Source organism: Salminus brasiliensis, chromosome 1 (assembly GCF_030463535.1).
Source record: "Salminus brasiliensis chromosome 1, fSalBra1.hap2, whole genome shotgun sequence".
Lineage (NCBI taxonomy): Eukaryota > Metazoa > Chordata > Actinopteri > Characiformes > Bryconidae > Salminus > Salminus brasiliensis.
Window position 1 is genome coordinate 9,801,810 of NC_132878.1, and position 16,957 is coordinate 9,818,766.

At 38.3% G+C, this 16,957-nt stretch overlaps 1 protein-coding gene across 1 annotated transcript; it reads left to right on the forward strand.

Moving 5' to 3' along the window:
• The first annotated feature begins 3,264 nt into the window (after positions 1–3,264).
• LOC140537886 (sodium- and chloride-dependent GABA transporter ine) lies at positions 3,265–16,756 on the forward strand. The gene is made up of 13 exons (XM_072660195.1): positions 3,265–3,397; positions 5,994–6,128; positions 6,749–6,953; positions 7,876–8,008; positions 8,741–8,875; positions 9,558–9,661; positions 9,952–10,076; positions 11,420–11,532; positions 11,912–12,052; positions 12,823–12,922; positions 13,702–13,802; positions 16,130–16,297; positions 16,595–16,756. Exons 1-13 carry the CDS (start codon positions 3,265–3,267, stop codon positions 16,754–16,756), a joined length of 1,755 nt encoding a protein of 584 aa, XP_072516296.1.
• The last annotated feature ends 201 nt before the right edge of the window (positions 16,757–16,957 follow it).

A 16,957-nucleotide genomic window follows, 5' to 3' on the forward strand; every position in this document is an offset into this window, starting at 1 on the left:
TACATTATATATTACATTATACTGTATATTACATTATACTGTATATTACATTACATATTACATTATATATTACATTACATATTACATTACATATTACATTATATATTACATTATACTGTATATTACATTACATATTACATTATATATTACATTATATATTACATTATACTGTATATTACATTATACTGTATATTACATTACATATTACATTATACTGTATATTGCATGATATATTAAATTACATATTACATTACATATTACATTATATATTACATTATACTGTATATTACATTATATATTACATTACATATTACATTATACTGTATATTACATTATATATTACATTATACTGTATATTGAATTATATATTACATCATACTGTATATTACATTATATATTACATTATACTGCATATTACATTACATATTACATTATATATTACATTATACTGTATATTGAATTATATATTACATCATACTGTATATTACATTATATATTACATTATACTGCATATTACATTACATATTACATTATACTGCATATTACGTTATATATTACATTATATATACTGATTAATCTTGAGGAATGATTAGCGAGGTAAACAGAGAATGGCTGGTTGGAACTGACAGAAAGGCCATAGCATCTCAGATACTCACGCTGTATTTGTGGTAAGCAGGGTAGTCATGTTTAACCATGGCTTATCACACAAAAGAGGACACTGGGTCACATGCATGTTCGTTGTGGTTAGGATGTTGTGGCTTGGGGGGCTTCAAGTAGGCCTCAGTTGTAAGCCAATGGTGATGTGCTTAAATACCTCTAAAACCATGTTGCTATGAACATTAATACACTAATACACTCATTTACCAAGACTCATAAATAGCCTTAAAAGCTTATATGGCAAAATTATTGCATCTGACAAGTAAAATAAATACTTCAGGCGCAGATGTTTTTCTTTTACCACATTTGATACATTTTTAATTTTCATTTCAATATAAAATAGCAAAGAATGTACAAATAAAATATAGTAATATAGTCAGGAGCCATAAAAAGAAAATCCACTTTCCGTGAAGACTGTCCAGTCCTGCTGGTGTGTCCAACAGGCTATAACTGTGTGTGTGTGTGTGTGTGTGTGTGTGTGTGTGTGTTGTTGATTTTTTTTGTTGATAGTTCTAGCAGCATGTTTAGGCCTAAAATATAGACCACCAGTTTGTACAGAAGACCCTGTAGTTCCTGAATAGTACGTCTTAGTGTGTGATGAGCCTTTCTGCATTAAAGGGTCAATGAATCCATGTCATATATATATATATATATATATATATATATATATATATATATATATATATATATACATATATATATATATGGTCCTGCTATTTAATCATGACCAATTTTTCATATCGTCACTGTCCCGCAAAAACCTCTTTCTCCATTTATGCCATTTTCACTGTGTCAAACGGTGTCAAAATTCTACGATGATGAGCGGACCAATAGAAATGGCCAAAAATGTTCTGGAGTAAAAAAAAAAAGGTCTGAAGGTTATTCCTTCTCCTGTAAAGATGCCAGTGTGGAGTTACGATGCATATACACAATAGAAATGCTGAAGAGAGAAAATAAAAAGGCAATATTTGCACTGTGTATCTTACAAGAAACAATCCAGCAAGTGACCTGCTCCACATCAGACCTCTCTGAATGACAGTGTTTACACCCCAAGCACTGAATTATGCAGAAATGAGGAAACTCTCATTATTTGTTGAATTCTCCTTCAAAGACTTCAAAGGCTTCTTCAGTCTGCAGCTATTTTGCACTATGCGTGAAAGAGGAATTGACTCAGGTATCTCCTTTTTCAACTGCAGGCATGTAGTTGGGACATTTTTTATTGGATAGAGCTGACTTTTGGCAGAGGAATTCTGTTTTGTGGACTAGCTCTTTCACACTCTCATTGAAAAAGTGTTTAGTCCTTACCTTAGCTTGGGAAAGGTCCCGAATGTCACGATGAGCTGACAGGAGTTGATAAACACATACTCTTACAGTTTGGACTGGGGTTAATGTTTTACTCTCCAGTAGACGATTTTCTAAATATGCTGGCATCCGAAGAAGGAAGATTGTAATTGGGGTTTGATTGCTCTGGTAGGTTTAAGGTCTGCATCAGACTGAACTTCTTCGCCTTTAATACAAAGGATTCTTTGAGAGTTTTTTAGTACACTCCAGACAAAAGAGTTATAAAGTCTATATAGTACTGAAAAGGTGTTTTTTTGACTTGTAACAATAGTGGAACCCTTTTCAGTGCTGCCGTCAGACACTTCAAGCAGCACTGCTCCCAGCGGACCACATACACACACACACTTAAACTCCACACGTTCAGGGAACAGAGGTCCCTCAATGTAACAATACAATCTGCAATACCGCCCCACCCCCCTCTACCATGTGCAATTAAGGGTCAATTGGCAATTATCTGTAATTAATCTGTAAATAATAGAGTTTTTTTCTCAAAGTTTTTTACTTCTATTATTTATATTGTGTATATATCGGTAATTTATCTATGTCATTTTGCATCTGAATGTCTTCCCATTACTTTGCTGCTGTGGCACTGTGATAAAAGGATTATCTTATCTTATAGAGCATTTTGTAAGTCTTTCATTATAGAAAAGAATCTTTAAAGAGACAAAGAACCATTTAATAATTCATGGGATTCCACCATTGCCTTTGCTGAAGAGTGCACAGGCAGGCAAATCAAAGAACCATTTGAACACTTAGAACCCCTAAATGGTTCTGCTCTAGATGTAACCTTAAAAACTACCCTGTGTAGCACTTTTCTTACGTATGAGGTGCTACACACTTAAAAGTAAGGTTCCTGAATTGTTCCTAGTGTTGTTCTAGTACAGGCGCTTCATTTTCATAGACCTTTTAACATTGTTTGGACGTTCTGTCTCTTTAAAAAAGTTCTTCACTCTTCAAGCAAACTTCCTTTACAACAATGCAACCATTTTAAGGTTCTTTAAGGAACCAAAAATGGTTCTTCTGTGCTTCAAAAGAGTTTGGTTTGGAGTTGAAGTGAATATTAGGGTTTGTTTTTCAAAGACTTTAAAACTACGGTTGCATGTTTACAATGGTAAACTGCTGGTCTGTCACCTCTGCTATGCTTTCCAGCTAATCATTAATGCCCATAAAGAGTGATTATATGACCAGCCTTCTTTTATAGTCTAAGCAAGGCCAGGCCTGGCTCAGTCCATGTCCTGGACCCTGACACTGCAGCAAGAAGGAATCATGTCTGTGGAGCTTGAGGCTGGAAGGCCCACATGGAGCAGGCAGATTGAGTTCACTTTGGCTGGGATTGGCTGTGCTGTGGGCCTGGGGAACATATGGAGGTTCCCATACCTTTGCTACAGAAGCGGTGGAGGTAAGGAAAACCATGTATTCTCCTGTGTTCTCTAATATACTTCTATTACTTTCCCACTTCACAAAAAAGTCTATGGCCCGCCGGCAGGCTGAAAGTGTTCTTACAAACTTAATACGCCTTGGAGTGTTAAGGGGTTAATGTGTATAACAATTTGTTGATGTCACACATTTGTAAGGTTTTATTTTTTTGACATAATGTTGATCTGGCAGTTTACATTGTACATTGTCAAGAATTTGCATAATAAATGGACCAATAGAAATGCTGCATAATTACCTGAAATAAATTCTTTTTAAATGGACTTTCTAGTGAAAGTTAAGATGCTCTTTTGTCATGTAAAGTAGCCTTAATGGATATGACCCTGTGTAGCACTTTTTAATTACGTGTAAGGTGCAACATACTTAAAAGTAAGGTTCCTGAATTGTTCTTAGTGCTGTTCTAGTACCAGCGCTTTATTTTCATAGACCTTTTAGCATTGTTTGGACGTTCTGGCACTTTCTTCACTCTTCATGCAAATCTCATTTACAACAATAGAACCATTGTAAGGTTCTTTAGGGAAGCAAAACTGGTTGTTCTGTTTTGTTTGCGTAACAATCTGCTCTATGTAGTTGCAAGGACAGTTTTTCACTGTAAAAATGGTTACTCTGCTACTTTAGGGTGATATGAGGCACAGATACAATGGTCTAATAACCTATGTATGAACCTATGTATGTAGGTATGTAGGCAAGTAAAAAACTTGCACCTCCATTTTTGAAAATGTTTACTTTTTGACATAGCGTAAATCTATCGGTTGCTCTTTATATTGGGTCTACATTTCATGAGGAATGAACCAATATAAATGCTCCACAATTATGTTACTTTGACTTTCATTGAAAGTTAAGAAGGTTTTTCCCTATTTCTGTAAAAGTTTTTTGGAGATATGAGGTTTTTGCAATACTGCGATGACACACTCTGTATGCATATACACATACAAACTCAAGATACCAGCATTCATTGGACAAGGTCATTACGGCCAAGCTTAGCTGCACACTGTCTTGCCAACAATACAGCAGCTAATTTCTGTTATAGAAAGGAGAGAGAGAAATAGAGAGAGAGAGAGAAAGACAGAAAGAGAGAGAATGAAAGGAGACTGTAGATATACATACTTAATCATGAGATAAAACTTGACCATAAAAATTTGTTTCAAGTGTATGAGTGCATCACAATGATTCATTCTGCAAACACAGTCAGAATAAACTAATAACCATTAATAAAAATGCAATATGTCACTATAATGCAATATAGCACCGTATAAAGTAAGATAAGATAATTAAACATTAGCTTCAGCTCCACACAATACACTGACAGACTGTGCAAACAATACAATAAGGTACTGCAAATCTGACGCTATGCAAACACAACACTGTGTGAAGACTAGAAGGCAGAAAATGGGAGGTGAAAGGTGCAACAGTTTAACAGGATGAAATGCAGGGTCACGTTTAGGTAAACAGTAGCAAGTTTCTCTGTACATTTTTACAGAGGTGTATTATAATCACATTCTTCATCAATGATTAAAAGGATGATCGTTTCTACAAGTATTTCATGGACATTCTTTGGGCACAGATCTCAAACTATGAGACATATGTCTGTTCAGATAGCATAAACATGCTTTGCTTTGGTTTTAGATTAAACAGCGGTTCCATATTTGATGAGGAGGTTTTGCAATTGAGATTACTATTAAAAGTGCAAGCACGCCTAAGATTTGCTGTTAAGATTACACAACGGCCAATCAAAAAAAGAGGTGAGAAAGATCCCAAGAGTAACAGCAAAAGACCTACAGAGCTCTACAAACCTTTGTCCATGCATCCACTGTTAGAAAGACACTGAACAAGAATGGTGTTCATGAAAGGATAACATGAAGGACGTTTCTGCTGTTAAAAAAAGGCATTACGGCCCACCTGGATGTTCCACTGTGATTCTATGGACAGATGACACAAAAGTGAAGCTCTTTACCAAGGAAGGTGGAAAAAAGAGTTATATAAACACTACACATCAACTCCAAGACCTCACCCCAGCTGTGAAGCATGGTGAAGGGTGCATAAGGCTCTGGACACCTTGCAATCATTGAGGGAACAAAGATGTATCAAAACATTGTACAGGATAATATTAGGACAGCAGTCCATGGCCTTAGACTGAAGAAATGTTGGGTAATGCAGCAAGACGATGACCCTAAACTCATAAATAAATCATCTAATGAAGGAAAACAGAGAGGAATTGTAAGAGTCTTGACCTTATTGAGATACTGGGTCATGTGCACACACGGCATTCCAAAAATATATTGATGATCTACAACACAGATGCAGAAAAGATATTTGCTAATACAGAAAATGTTGGTGGAGGTAATTGCTGCTAAAGGAAGATCTACAGGTTTCACTTACTTTTTCTAGCCTACACTGTGGATGTTTACTCAATCTGCTCAGTAAAAGATGAACATGAACTGTACAACTGCTTTTTGCAACTGTATATTATTATTTGCTAAATAACATATATAATACACAATAAAACAAAATCAAAAGCTTGACATCCCCAAATTTGTGACAGTCAATGTATGTGTCAATAGGTGCATTCCTGGTACCCTACCTACTGATGCTTGTCTTGCTGGGCATTCCTCTACTGTACATGGAGCTGACCGTGGGTCAGTACTTAAGGAAGGGGCCCGTTCATGCAATGGCCAAGTTGTGCCCTCTGTTGAAAGGTAGTGCCATCTGCATCACCACACTTTTACTTATCTATTTATCTAATCATCTATTTTTCCTGATGTACCGACCATGTAGTTCCACACTGGCTACTTAGTAAATGTATAAAGGTCCAATGTGTACAATTATAAACTATAGCAGGCTTATTATTCAGCCTCTCTCTACTCCCTGGTCTGAATTGCAGAGATACTCTAGCTTCTCCAGAGTGCTTGATGCCTGATATTGGCTAGAGAGGTATTAAGCCACATTGGTCTGTGGGGTATTGAAACTACATTCTCTAGAGTAATAGAGCTCCATCCAATACCTTTGTGATGAGTTGCATTAGTGATTCAGAATCATCCAACCACAGTTACTGAGCTCAATAAGGCTCCATCGGCCAAACACCATTAAATCCTAAAAACAAGGTTCCAACATCTAGTTTGAAGCTTTCCCAGATGAGCTGGGGCTGTTATTCCCTCCCTACTAATTTTGGATTAGGTTTTGCAGGAGCATATGCCTTGTTTACGGATGTCATTTGTCTTATCATGGACCCAAATTTGAATTATGGTCATATGATACATGTTCTTACCTCAGTTCCTATTGTGTCAGTAAACTGTATCCACCTTGAATTTCCCCTCAGGCGTGGGCATGGCCACAGTGGCCATCTCGTTCATCATGAGCACTTACTACAATGTAATCATCACCTGGGCACTGTACTATCTATTCAGCTCATTCCAAAGGCAGCTGCCCTGGCAAAGCTGTAATAACACCTGGAATAGACCCAACTGCACTGATTATGCTACCAACATCTCCTCCACGTCTACTGCCAGTCAACAGTTCTTCAAGTGGGTTTCATGGTTTACCTGTTTTATTTCATTTTATTTCATTTAGTTTCTTTCATTTGCCTTGTCCTGTCATCTCTTGTTTTGTCCTGTTGTCCTGTTGATCATCTCTTGTTGTGCCCTGAAATCTCTTGACTTGTCCTTTTTGTCTTATCTGAATATTTTTTGTCTTGTCTGGTCATCTATTGTCTTGTCCTGAAACCTCTTGTCCTGTTATCTTTTGTTTTGTCCCAAATTCTCTTAACTTGTCCTGTCATCACTTGTCTTGTTTCAAAATATATTGACTTGTCATGACATCTTTTGCCTCATCCAGAAATTGTTTGACTTGTCTAGTCCTGAAATTTCTTGATTTGTCCTGTCATCTCATGTCTTGTCCTTAAATCTCTTGACTTGTCTGGTCATCTCTTCTCTTGACCTGTTATCTCTTGTCTTGTCCTGTTCATTCTTGTCTTGCCGAATCTCTTGACTTGTCCTGAAATCTTTTGACTTGTCCTGTCACCTCTTTTTTTGACCTGTTATCTCTTGTTTTATCCAGTAACGTTTGTCTTGTCCAGTAACCTCTGCTCTTGACCTGACATGTCTTGTCTTGTCCTGTTAAATCTTATCTTGTCCTGTCTTCCCTTTTTTGTCTTGACTTGTTGTTGTCAGTTCGTCTTGCTACCATCTCTTGCCTTGTTCTGAAATCTCTTGACTAGTCCTATATCACGTGTCTAGTCTTGTCTTGTCGTCACTTGTTTTGTCTTGCCCTCTCTTCTAATTTTGCCTTATCCTGTCATCTCTTGTCTTGTTGTCTCTCAACATTTTCTGTCCTCTCTTATCCTGTCTGCTCTTGTACTGTCGTCGAGCCCTTTCTTCTAACAGAACCCAGTTTAGTTTTCATGTTGTCCCTTTTGTTTTCCAAACTCCTGACCTGTATTCATGTCAGTTATAAAGTGTTGGAGAGGACGTCTGGAGTGGAAGACACTGGCACCATGAGATGGGAACTCTTTCTCATCTTGCTGTTGGCATGGCTCCTTGTATATTTGTGCATCTTCAAAGGAGTCAAGTCCACTGGAAAGGTAAAAATCAAGACAAGGAACAGTTGGGAGAAGCAGAGGAGTGGGAATCCAAGCTAAAAAATAGAATGTAGATGAACCTGGAGGAGCATGGGGAGGACACAACAAAATTTTTATTAGTAAGGAAATATTTTGAAATTCTGAGAGGATGCAAATTCCTTGTAGTTATTTCTTACAGTGCCTAAACTTGCCTAACTTTGGCAACGCCTGCGTTTTTTTTTTTTAAAGTGAATTTATATGTTTTTTTTTTATTAAAGATGTGATTTAATAGCAAGTGCTGATCCATACCCAGGCAACACAACACCATTAAGGTTTGATTTTATCAGTAGAATGAGTAGAGTAGTACAATAAATATAATGTAAATTGAACACAAATGTAATTTAGTACTATAATGAGTTGTGTAATTATGTAATGCTTTCAGCTAAATGAAATAATTCAAGAAAACGGTTAATTTTGTAAATCTGTAAGGATGTAAACTCTACCAAACAAATTAAAAAGACCACACAAAAAAATAGTAGGGGGAGCATCTAAGACCTGGTCTTGATAAGACTCTTATTTCGGTCATGGTCTTCACTTGATCTCCTCCCCTTTAGACGTTTTAGATTTTGACTCAATTAGCTAAAGTGTTGAGCTTGTCTAGGACTCTGCGAAGGGTGGTCTTATCTAGAGCCCCTGTTATTGAAAAGAATGTCAAATTTAAAGAAATTTCCATGTGTGTTATTTTATGAATCTTAGGTGGTGTATTTCACAGCTCTTTTCCCCTATGTGATCTTGGTGGCCCTGCTAATCAACAATGTTCAGCTTCCTGGAGCCATCAAAGGTATCCAGTTCTTCATCGTGCCTGAGTGGGAGAAGCTGCTGTCCGTGGAGGTAGGATCAAAGATTGACAAGAGAGAGGGAGCTTTAGCTAATGGAGACACTTTAGACTGATAGAGGACTGACAGTAGAGAACTGTAAAGACATTTAAAGGAATATAGAGACTAAATGACAGTACATAGAATTTTGTATTATTAAATACTTTTTGAGGTAGATTGAGAAACCTCATTCACAGTATAGTGTTTCACGTGCCTCAAGCAAGATAATTAATTAATTAAATAATTAATTAATTAATTAAACAAAAGTTGTCCCCCCGGTTCACTGTATTAAAAGCCTGACACTAGATATAGATACTGTAATACTGCTGTGATGAATTTTAGAATATTAATAAGTTGCTAATGTTGGGTGGCACTCCAACTAATCTCAGAGATATTAGATAAAGCTCCATCACTTTGGACAATGCTGTTCCAAAGCCCCACAGCCCTGTTCTGGGGCCTTCATACCTTGGCGGTTAGTCATGGTAAATTTAGGCTTATGTGAGGCTGCCTGGGAAGACCCATTCCACTGGCAATTGAATTCACTTTAAAGAAGCTGATTTCACCATTTAGTAAGGGTGTCTGAATACTTTTGGCCATCTCATGTAGAAGTGGAGTAGTAGTAGTGAAGAAGTAAATCCAGGATTAGGGTATCTGCTTGTGTTGCTATCTCAGATGCAGTATTGTCTTGTGGCGTGTAGGTGTGGGTGAATGCAGCTGCTCAGATCTTTAACTCTATCGGGATTGGCTTTGGCTCACTCATGGCTATGGCTAGCTACAACTCCTTCAACAACAACGTTCTGAAGTAAGACTGCTATTCACTTCCCCTTAAACTAACATACTGTATAACGTCCATTCTGGAGAAAAAGAAAAACCTCTGAATTCAGTGTAGAACTGCTGTGGAACCTCTGAGTACAACATATTAGGCTAAAATGGTTATAATGTTTTGGCTCATCAGTAATAGCTCAGTGGTGCTGTTGACCTGCTGCTTCTACAGTATATTTTGGTTCTCAAAATAGAAGAAAGCAGATTAATTTATTGAGATTCATTTTGTTAATATCCTTGTATTGATGTGTGTTGCTATGTTTATTAAAGGGACACCCTGGCTATTGCCATCACCAACTCACTGACCAGCATCCTAGCTGGATTTGTGATATTCTCTGCATTCGGTTACATGTCTTACCTACAGAATATCCCAGTCAGCGACATTGCAGTTGATGGTAAGTTGTAGGTTCTTGGGCCTATTTAACTTTGGACATAGGGGGTCCTATTTTAGCAACCTTTTTGCGCACCGTTGCAGCTTGATTTAGGGCATATCACTGTGTCTTTGCTATCGTAATGGCGGGAAAAGTATGCCTTGGGCGGCTCGAAACTAGCAAAAGGCAAAAGGCACATGTACTAAGTCTCTTATTTAATCATGGGTGTGTCACTCGCAATTGCTATTTCAGTGGTGTAAAGCGGGGGTGTATGTGCGTTGGGCTGCACACGCCTGTGTTGACAATTCACTGCCAAGATTACAATGAATGTCTGACTGTTGACGTCTGTCTAGGTTGTTTTCAGTCAGTGGTGCGCTTGTGTTTTCTGTTGCCAAGATAGCAATATGGCAGAATTTTACCTGAACACCATGAGAGCACCATGGCCATTGGCGTAGACATATTCGCAAGCACCATTGCAATTTAAACGACACAGGCAGAAGGCATGAAAATAGACGGGGTGTAAGATAGCAATGAGCATCCCGACATGCCTTATGCAGTGTATAAGGGCCCAGGGTGGGTCCTAATTGCGTACTAATTACTAATACTCATTTGAGTATACTCAAATATCCAGCATACATACATACTTGAGTATGGTTATGATGGAATATGCAATAACATGCAATATGGAAAGGGAGGAGCTACTCACATCCAGAATGATGAGCAGCAGCGTCTGGAGAACTTGCAGTGACGTGTCTTGCTATAGCCAAGGGTTAGTACATTGATATTTTGTGTACCAACCTGCCATATTTAAACTATTAGGATTAGTATATAGTCTATATGTTATAGTATTAGTGAGTTGTACGTAATTGGGACACAGCCGTACTGTAATGCTGTGTTCCATTTAAACTGGGATGTCAAATTGGCCAATTTCAACTGGAATGCGCCCAGAAGTGGGATTTTCCACTCAGAAACTCGGGAGAGCCTCATCAAGCCCAAGTTCAAAATTCAAGATGGCCGCTCTGCACATCAACAGTACTAACAGCAGCAGTATTCTCCAGTTCATTATAACTTCTGTCTACTTTTGTCTCATTAAATCAGTCATACACTCAGTACTGCCCAACTTTGATGTGTGGATGTGATTCCACAGTGTTTGGATGCATAAAATACCATATAATGCTAACCTGTAAAAATGTTAGCTAACAATGTTAACCTGGGTCATAAAAAGTTGGACATATTTTGGTTAGATTCGCCATAAAACACTGGTAAAGGATCATCTCCACGTGTGACTTCCAAGGTAAATGGAACGCAGCATAAGTCTTAGGAGGTTTCTTAGCTTTTCCCAGCCTAAAATCATTTGTGTCCTGCAGGTCCTGGTCTGGTGTTTGTGGTTTACCCACAGGCCTTTGTGACGATGCCAGTTGCTCCAATGTGGGCGGTATTCTTCTTCTTCATGCTCCTCTGTCTTGGCCTGGACAGTCAGGTACGAACATGACGCCTGACTCAAATGTCAATCAAGAGTGGTTTCTGGTGTCAGGAAGGTCAGTAAAGAATAATAGATAAGGCAGAACAGGGTACAAGCTAAGACTTTTTGTTTTTTACTAATAATTTAGCACATGTGTAAAGTATTGGAGTAAGATAAAAGCATATACTTTGCTTCCAGAACCTATTATTTATTACTCACCAGCAAAGTGTGTGCATATGTAACAACATACCCCATAGACTGGAAAACTGATAAAAACCACTTAATGCAGCATATCCAAATCAACATGATTAGTGAAAAGAGGCTCACTTTTCCAAGTCTGAAAGGTAGTGTACTTGTAGCGTATATGTATGCTAACCCTGATGTGTGTGTGCTGTAGTTTGCAATGGTAGAAGTGATGGTGACCAGTCTGATGGACAGCTACAGTAAGCCATTGCTGAGATACCTCCGGCAGAAGGAACTGCTGGTTTTGGTTGTGTGCAGTACTGCTTTCCTCCTGGGTATTCCTCATGTCATGCAGGTAATTAACAGGCCCATAGTCTGCATTGTTATGCACTTTTTATGTGCTAATTTCCAGCCTTTCTATAAGTAAAAAGCATTTTGTTTTACTGAGCTTTTAAGATGTGATATACATGTCCAAATTGACATGGACACCCCCTTTTTAATGAATACATTTAATTTACTTTAAGTTGCACCCATTGCTGACACACATGTGAAAATGCACACACCAAGCTTGTCTAGTCCTAGTGTAGAAAAACACTGGCAATAGAATAGGACTCTCTGGAGCAGATGAACATGAAGCTATTGGGACCATGCTTAGAGGGGTATAAAGCATTGGGGGGTACCCTCAGCATTGAGCAGTGGAGCAGTGGAACTGTGTTCTCTGGAATGATGGATAGTGCTCCATCCAGTACATTTTGGATGAGTTGGGGAGTTGGGCATGAGGTGGGGGTGGTGATCATCCAACATCCTGACCTCACTAACACTCTTGTTGCTGAATGCAATCAAGTCCTCACAGCAATGTTCCTAGAAAATCTAGTAGAAAGCCTTCCTTGGACAGTTACTCCAACAAAAGCAGGATAACCTCTTTTTTAATGCCCTTGATTTCAGAAGAAACAATGAATGTGCAGGTGTCCCAATACTTTTGTCCATATAGTGTAAGTAAATGACCTCTGCTCTGATCTGCTAACCCTGGAAATGAAATGAACAGAACAGAGAGGTCATACACCTTACAGGAGGTTTAGATGGGAGGCTGAACCCTGGGGAAACCATCTCTGTTGTTTTCTTCAGGTTGGGATTTATGTGTTCCAGCTGATGGACCACTACACCGCCATTGTGTCCATCATGTTCCTGGCCTTTTTCGAGGTGGTGGCCATTTGCTGGTTTTATGGTATGAGCACAAGTAACACACACTAGCTAACACAGGTTTGCTACCATCTTACACCATGGCCTAATTTAGATACCTCCATTGATCTTTTCCATGAAGAATCACATGCTTTTCCAATTTAACTGAAAACAGCCAGGCCAGCTCAAGCTGCTCAAGCTGGTGGACCACCTCAGCTCTTGACCAGCATAGTGAGTTTATCAGCTGGTCTAAGCTGGTCTTTGATGGTCTAGGTGTTTGCAAAGCTGGTAATCCGGGCAAAAACACCCTATGCTGGTGAGCTAGTTGACCAGCAGAATCTATGTTGCATTTGATTTTGGTCACCCTGGTCATGCTTAAGCTGGCCAGGCTGTTTTTTTTCCAGCAAGGATGACATGACAGTATAGCAACACTGGTTGACCAACATGATAAGCCTGACCATGCTGTTCCAGCAGCATGATGGAACTAGTCAACCAGTATGTCCAGCTTTACGGCCAGCTTGGTCGAGCTGTTCATGCTTGTCAACCAGTTAAACCATCATAAACTCATTAAATGAAAACATATGCTATGATGGTCAAAGATAGGGCAGGATGACCAGCTTTTTAACCACCTCGACCAAGTTAGACCATGAAAGATCAGCTACCAGGAAAAGCTTGTCTTGAGCTGGACCTTTCTGCAGAGGGGTGAAGGCGTCTTCTCTGAAAATCACAAGTCAAATGATCCCTTACATTCAAATCATGCGGCCATATAGATTCCCCATGGGAAGAATGACCCTCTTTTCACCTGCTTGCCTGTTCTGTTCTCAGGGGTAAAACGTCTGTCAAGTAATTTAGAAGAGATGACGGGGAACAAGCCCAGCATCTTTTTCAGAGTCTGCTGGATAGTGATATGCCCTGTACTGATCACGGTGAGTAGCGCAGATTACAGAGTTCCCTCTTCTCATCAAGTGAATATAGTGCAGTTAGAAGGAGCAATCTGAAGTTTAAATAGACTCGGAAAGGAGAATTTAGCATTATTATTGGATATTTCAGGATATAACAGGTTCATAGTTTAAAAGACTGAATTATCACATATATTCCTCGTTCTCTATTGTTTTGATCAGCCAAGGCATGTTTGGTGTTCGTTAGTCTTATGCTGGAGCTATGAAGCCAACGTAGCTAACCCACAAGTTAGCATCATCACTCACGCTCACCCCAAACCATGTCAAGCTGTTAAGTAGTCTCAATTAGACTTGCTTATCTAACAAAGGTTCAAGCCCTATAAAATAACATTCATGCTTCTAGAAGGCTGCTAACTGTTCTTTAGCCACATAGCTACAGTTCTTTTTGTCCATTGTTTTACTCATTGATTGTAAAAACCATGGACAGCTCAATGTCCCTCAAAAGTGCTATCATATGCCATCATAATAACAAAACAGCATATTCCTCTTCTATAAGTCTTTCCATCTCCAATGTCTAATTCTAACTGTGAGCTTTCCCTGTGCTAATATTTTTTACACTGCCATGTCACTTAGCTGTCTTGGTGTAAGCATGTCATAATGCATATTACATTACTATTGTCTACTGTATTACTGAATAACTGTTTACGGAGCACAGTCACTCAGTTGTTATTAAATATTATACGGGATATTCAGATTTCTTATTTGTATGACAGTTAACACTGCACTGTCATCTGCACAATATTTCTGCGTGTACTTACTGCACGTTTCACTTTAACTGTTATTTTCTTTTTAATCTTCCTTCTGTTTATGTATTTATACATATTTGGGAGGATATTTTCCTCTTAACTTTGCTTTACTCTTGTTTGCTTTTTATTGTACTTGTATCTCTCTCTCTCTCTCTCTCTATATATATATATATATATATATATATATATATGTATATATATATACATATTTTATCTATTATTTTGAAACCCTTACTCTTACACTAGGATTTACACTGTTACACTTAGGAATTAAGTGATTGACAGTGATTGGTTGAAAGAGACCTCATTACACTCAGTAGCTTGAGTTGTAGTGGAACCTACCTGAGCTGCACTTCTGGCCTCTGTGGCACAGACTCTGGTAGCAAATTTTGACAACAGTTTCTGCTTCATTTCTGCAGGACAGAAGGAAATGGGACCACTGTGTCCATGTTTTCTATAGTTTTACATAACATTGTATCTTACACTGTCAGATGCAAATTGGTCAGTGTAAGCCTCCACACTGTAAATGATGATATACGTCTGAAGCAAGTTTACTTATTTACTAACTAAAAAAATTAGAAATATTAAAGTTGTGATCCTACATTAGAAACTGTATCTACTACTTTTGTTAATGGTTGTAATGTACTAAAGAAATGCTTTAAAAATTAGGCAATTGGTATCCCATATGCAAATCTGATATATGGATGTAAATGCATTGATTGAATAAATATATGTTAGTATCATGTGTTGGACACATGCATAATATACTGTATGGATCATAGCTATATTACATATATGATTAGAAGGTAAATACACACACACACATACACACACACACACACACACACACACACACACACACACACACACACACATACATCAATTCTAGTACGTATTTGAATACTTGAACATTTTGAGTAGTTAATAAAAGTAGCACCACAGTTTTAAATGTAATTAAAATAATAAATACAGTAATGTGGAAAATGTTTAGTCACTTAGTCACTTAGTCACACTATGTATCATATATAGTTGAATATACATGTTAAATATACATGTTTGTATATGTTCATATATGGCTGAATTAAACATTTGCTAATATTCAGTTTCAAATTAGTTAGCATATTAGTATATTTCCATATGTGACAAATATATGTTGGATATCCATATTTTAATATGTCAAATATTTGCAATCTATATATTGCCATATATCAGATTTCAAGATGGATTTAAAGTCCATTTAAAGTCCATGCTGTAAAAAAGACCAGCTTTTCCTGCTAGCTGGTTTCAGACAGTCTAAGCTGGTCTTTGCTTGTTGACCAGTGTGACCAGGTTGTTCATGCTTGTAGACCAGCTAAACCATCCAACTGAAACAAAGAACATAGCCCATGCTGGTCAATCAGCTGAGCTGGCCAGGCTGTTTTTTTTTCAGCTGTTTTTTTAGCGTAAAAGGACCATTCTGAGATTCGATATGTAGACAGACAACCATGCAATGTTGTGACAGCAGCGTGTCTTTGGTAGTTTACATGCTGATAATTTCAATTCTCTCAGATAATTCTAGTGTTCTCAGTGATTCAGTTCAGACCAGCACGCTACGAGAATTACGTGTACCCGGCCTGGGCTCAGGGGACCGGCTGGATCATAGCCATGGCCTCCATTATCTGGATTCCATTGGCAGCGCTGCACACACTGTGGGTTCTGCCCGGCTCCCTCACAGAGGTAATAAATCACCTACTCTATCTACTTCCATCTATCCATCCATTCGTATTTCCTTCTGTTTCTCATCCTTAATCATCTTCAACATCCACCTAGGCATTCAGCTATCCATCCAATCATCCAGTAATCCATCCACCCAGCTATACGACTTTCCTTTCATTTCATTAATTTCTTTCTTTCTTCCGCCATTGTATTTTGGACTGGTCCATGATTCAGCCCTCAGGCCTGTCATGCAGATACTGACTGTATCTGTCTTTCACTGCTGTTCAAAGAACCTGAGTGTTTTTCATTTTCTTTCAGAAACTGCGTAAGTCCATCACACCCTTCGCGCTGGACGAAGCTGCTCTGAGCCCATACTACCTCCAGAAAAGAGACAGAGTGTTAGAAGTGATGCCAAAGGGTGCCATCATCAGCTCCATTGTCCCTCTACCTGAAAAGCCTCAGGTCCAGACCAGTTTATGACCTGACCTTTCACTTTTAGTTTCAGAATCACTCCCAATGACATTCATCCAAAAAGGTTGAAAAAGGGGGTGTTTTTTAAGTTTCCTTTGCCTGACCAGGGGGATGACGTTCTTCTAAAGCCCCTTCAAATTAAGCACTGAGTCTTGCCATGCCAAAGTAAAGACTTCAGGCCACTGAGAAGATGACCCATGGATGACCCAT